Here is a 3,892-nt window from a genome sequence, read left to right on the forward strand (position 1 = left end):
TTCCACAATCCACTCACCTCAAATTTCACCACAATATCAGAAAAACTCAGCATCCACAATTCCCACTACTTTACGCTTTCATACCGGAAACGGAAGTCGATTAATTTTAGTTATTAATTGTTTTTAAAAGAAAATTAATTAATGATGTTTAATTTATCTAGTTTAAGGTGAAAAAGATTTCATGAAGGTTTTTGAAGTTTAAAGTAGTTTAAAACAATCCTTTTTGGAAAAAAATTTAAAAATGACTTCTTTCATTCTAAAACTCATAACTTTTAAAGTTTCTGATATTTTTACTTAAAATTTTACTTAAATACTTCCGAGATACGGCGCTTCAAAAATAAAATTAGTCTTACAGTGTTCGTTCCAAAAAAGGTATTTATTCTAAAAAAATAAAAGCTTCAATTCAATGAAAAATTAAACACCGTACTTTACGTGATTAAACTATTTTTTGATCTTAAACTGCGTATAAAAATTATAAAAATCAAAATTATGTGAAAATGACATCGAAAAATAGGTTTTCATGTCATTTGTTAATCTGGCGCCGTATGTTCCATTATCTTGAATTTGGTACGTTTTGTTAAAGCGCAAATAAGGGGCTGGGTGATTTACACCCAGTATGCCCTTTAAAGGTTAACCAAAAAAGGTTACATTTCTATGAAACGGGCTTAATTTTCAACCAAGATTTTTTAAGCAATAAAGAAATAAATGTTGACTATTTTCTTGCACTAAGTTTAGTTTTAAAAAATTCAATTATTTTTAGCAAATTTAAATCGTTTAAAATTTTCGAATTTTTTATTTAATTTCAGCAGTCCTGAAAATAAAATTAAAAGTTTATAAATTCAAATTTCGACAATTTTTAAATCCATTTCTAAAAGTTTCTATATTAAAAATGTTGTTACAAGACAAGAATTTCAGACTGTAAATATTGATAATCAGGGAAAGTGAAAAGTCAAGGCTTTTTTCTAGAATTTGAGTAGACAACCCGGAATGGTGTCTTTGTAACGAAATAAAATGCCCATTAAATTGTTCTTTTAATAAAATACTATTCGGAATCTGAGGAATGGCTCGAAAATTTTGTCTAACCAGGTACAGTCGTGATAATCGGGACCAAGGAAGAAGCCGTCGAGGTGGCCGAGGTGGTCGTGGCAGTCGAGGTGGAGGAAACGATGGAGGTCGTGGAAGTAGCAACGGACGATTTAATAGTCGAGGAGGTGGTGGCGGCGGCATGGGTGGGAATTCCAATCGCGGTAATTTTAAATCTAAAAATCCTGGGGGCACTCTAAGAAAATTGAATTGGGACTTGCGCTCGTTACAACCTCTGAGAAAAGACTTTTATGTCGAGCATCCTTCTATTCGAAACAGGTATGTGATTAAATCAAAATAATCATTTATGTATAACTATCAATCAGAGGCTTTACAGTGTGTCCCGTATTTACCCTTAAGGTCCCCTTTTTTATTTTTAACCCCTAAAAGTCCCGTATTTTTAGAATTTTTCCTCAATCTTCCCTAATTTTGGAACTCTTCTAGTTTTATATGAAAATTATTTTTAAAAAAGTCTCGAGGATTGATCGTTCTTGAAAAATATGGTTTAAATATGTTTGGAAAAATTCGAATACATCTCATATTTAGGAAAATAATAATAATAATGAGTGAATATATATTTTCAATACGTTTGATAGAAACCTCATGATTAATTATTTCGTGTATTTTACAAAAATATTTTACATATTCAGTTCGGCAAAAAAATATATATATTTACATTTTTCAAACATTTAAAAAAAATGTAAACATGTTGTACCATGCCAACCAAAATCTTCATAATAATAGTGACAAGTTGGTGCGATTTTTTAGAAATTGACCTTTAAAATGATCCCCAGGACATTGAGAAATGTTTATTATATTAGATTTGATTTAAATTTTAAGAAAGCCTGCACATTCTCACTACTTTTTCAACATCCATGGGCATTTGAATGAATAAACAAAGAAAAAAAACAATATCTTTTTAAAAAAATGGTTGTGAAAGTTCCAACTTCTATATAGAAAACTAATCATAGTTTTAATAATTTTAAGTTTTAATATAGATTTCATTTTGTATATAAAAATAAAAAAGATATAATTAAGTATAAAATCTTTGAAATCTCTGGAAATCTTTGATATCTTTGGAGAATCTTTTCAGATCTTTGAAATCTCGTGTCGTCGCCTGGAATTAAAAAATTTTTTTTTCACATTTTAGCATTTTTATTATTCTTAAATATTTTCAAAATGATGAATCTTTATTCACATTTGCAGAATTTTAAAGTTTCTGTTTAAAAATGTATTTTTATAGCTTCAATCGTAATTTAATATTGACAAATAAAAATCATTTATTCGTATTTTCTTTTAAGTAACATAGCGACATTTTTTACAGTTTATTTGGAATTATAATTTTATTTTTAACAGTAAAATTAGTTTTTTGCCTATTTTATTTTTCTTGTTCCAGTTTATCCATTTTTCCGCTCTCTTTTAATATTCGTCGGAAATTTGTATTTTTAATTTTTTTTAATTTATTACAAAGACGAATATTAAATTTGAACAATTTTATGTTATGTTAGCTTTTTACATCGAAAAAGGGCATTTTAAAACCAAAAAATATTCTAATTTGAAAAAAATTAGAATCTTTTGACAATATTAGATTATGTCGAGAGTTTTTCTTCTGAAATTTTTAAAAATATTATATAAAAAATTCAATAAAGGTCCACAAATGTTAACAATTTTAGGTTACGTAATAGCAATCTTCAGTGAAATTGTTTCATTAAACCGAAAATATTGATAATTTGAACAAAATTTAGAATGTTTCAATAATCTTAGATTATTTTAGTTTTTTCATCGAAAATCGATATTTTTAATTTTTAATCGTCGAAATTTTATAGAAGTTTCAGAATGTTTAAAACAAAAAGAATTAGATTTTACAGTTTCGTAATTTTTTAAACAATTTTAGGTATTTCAAAACAAAAATTATTATTATTTGAACCAAATTTAGAATGTTTTAAAATTTTTTGCCTTTATTCGAGCAAGATTTGCAGTTTTTGAACAGTTTCAGGTTATGTTAACGTTCTTGAAAGGAAATATATATATATTTTTTTTTTGTTGAAAAATTGCATTAGATTCTGAAGAATGTTTAGAATCATCTAACAATTTTATTATTATTTTTCATCGGACACTGGTATCTTTAATTAAAAAATGCTATTTTTCAAGGCGATTCACTACTTTTTAATAACTGTAGGTTACATTAGTGTTTTACGCCAAAAATTGTTATTTTAAAAGAAAAATAATTATTGTTTAAACAATATGTTTTTTACAGAATTTTAGTAGAATTTTAGATTTTAGTTCAAATTTTTTAAAATAATATAAAAGAAATTCAATAAGGGTACACAAATTTCAACCATTTTAAGTTACTTTATAGTGTTTTACAATAAAATTATTATTTTTTAACCGAAAATCTTTATAATTTGAACAAGTTTTACAATTTTTTCATAATTTTTGATTATTTTAGTTTTTTTTTCTTGGGACATTATTATTTTTAATTTTTGTTTGAAATTAGATTATCAAGAATTTTCAACACTTTCACATCTTTTAATAATTTTAGGTTACGTTTTCGTTATAGACAATAAAAAATTAGTATTTTGAAACAAAATTCATTATAGTTAGAACAAGATTTAAAAATTTTGAATTTAATATAGTAACGTTTCTCACAGGAAATCGGTTTTTTAAAACAAAGATTAGATTTTACAGATTCATAATTTTTTAACAATTAAAAGTTATGTTCGAGTTTTACACCAAACATTCATATTAAAAAAAAAGTCGATTAAACCAGATTTAGAATCTTTTAACAATTTTGGATTTTTGTCTGTTT

General features: G+C 25.4%; 1 protein-coding gene across 1 annotated transcript in view; it reads left to right on the forward strand.

Annotated features, from left to right (window-relative positions):
- LOC117170070 (ATP-dependent RNA helicase dbp2-like) overlaps positions 1–3,892 on the forward strand; it is a 43,750-nt gene that overhangs the window by 5,241 nt on the left and 34,617 nt on the right. The window contains exon 2 of the mRNA XM_033356592.1: positions 1,087–1,362. Coding sequence (XP_033212483.1) covers positions 1,087–1,362 — 276 coding nt within the window. The remainder of the gene's footprint in view (positions 1–1,086; positions 1,363–3,892) is intronic.

This window comes from Belonocnema kinseyi, chromosome 3 (genome assembly GCF_010883055.1).
Source record: "Belonocnema kinseyi isolate 2016_QV_RU_SX_M_011 chromosome 3, B_treatae_v1, whole genome shotgun sequence".
Lineage (NCBI taxonomy): Eukaryota > Metazoa > Arthropoda > Insecta > Hymenoptera > Cynipidae > Belonocnema > Belonocnema kinseyi.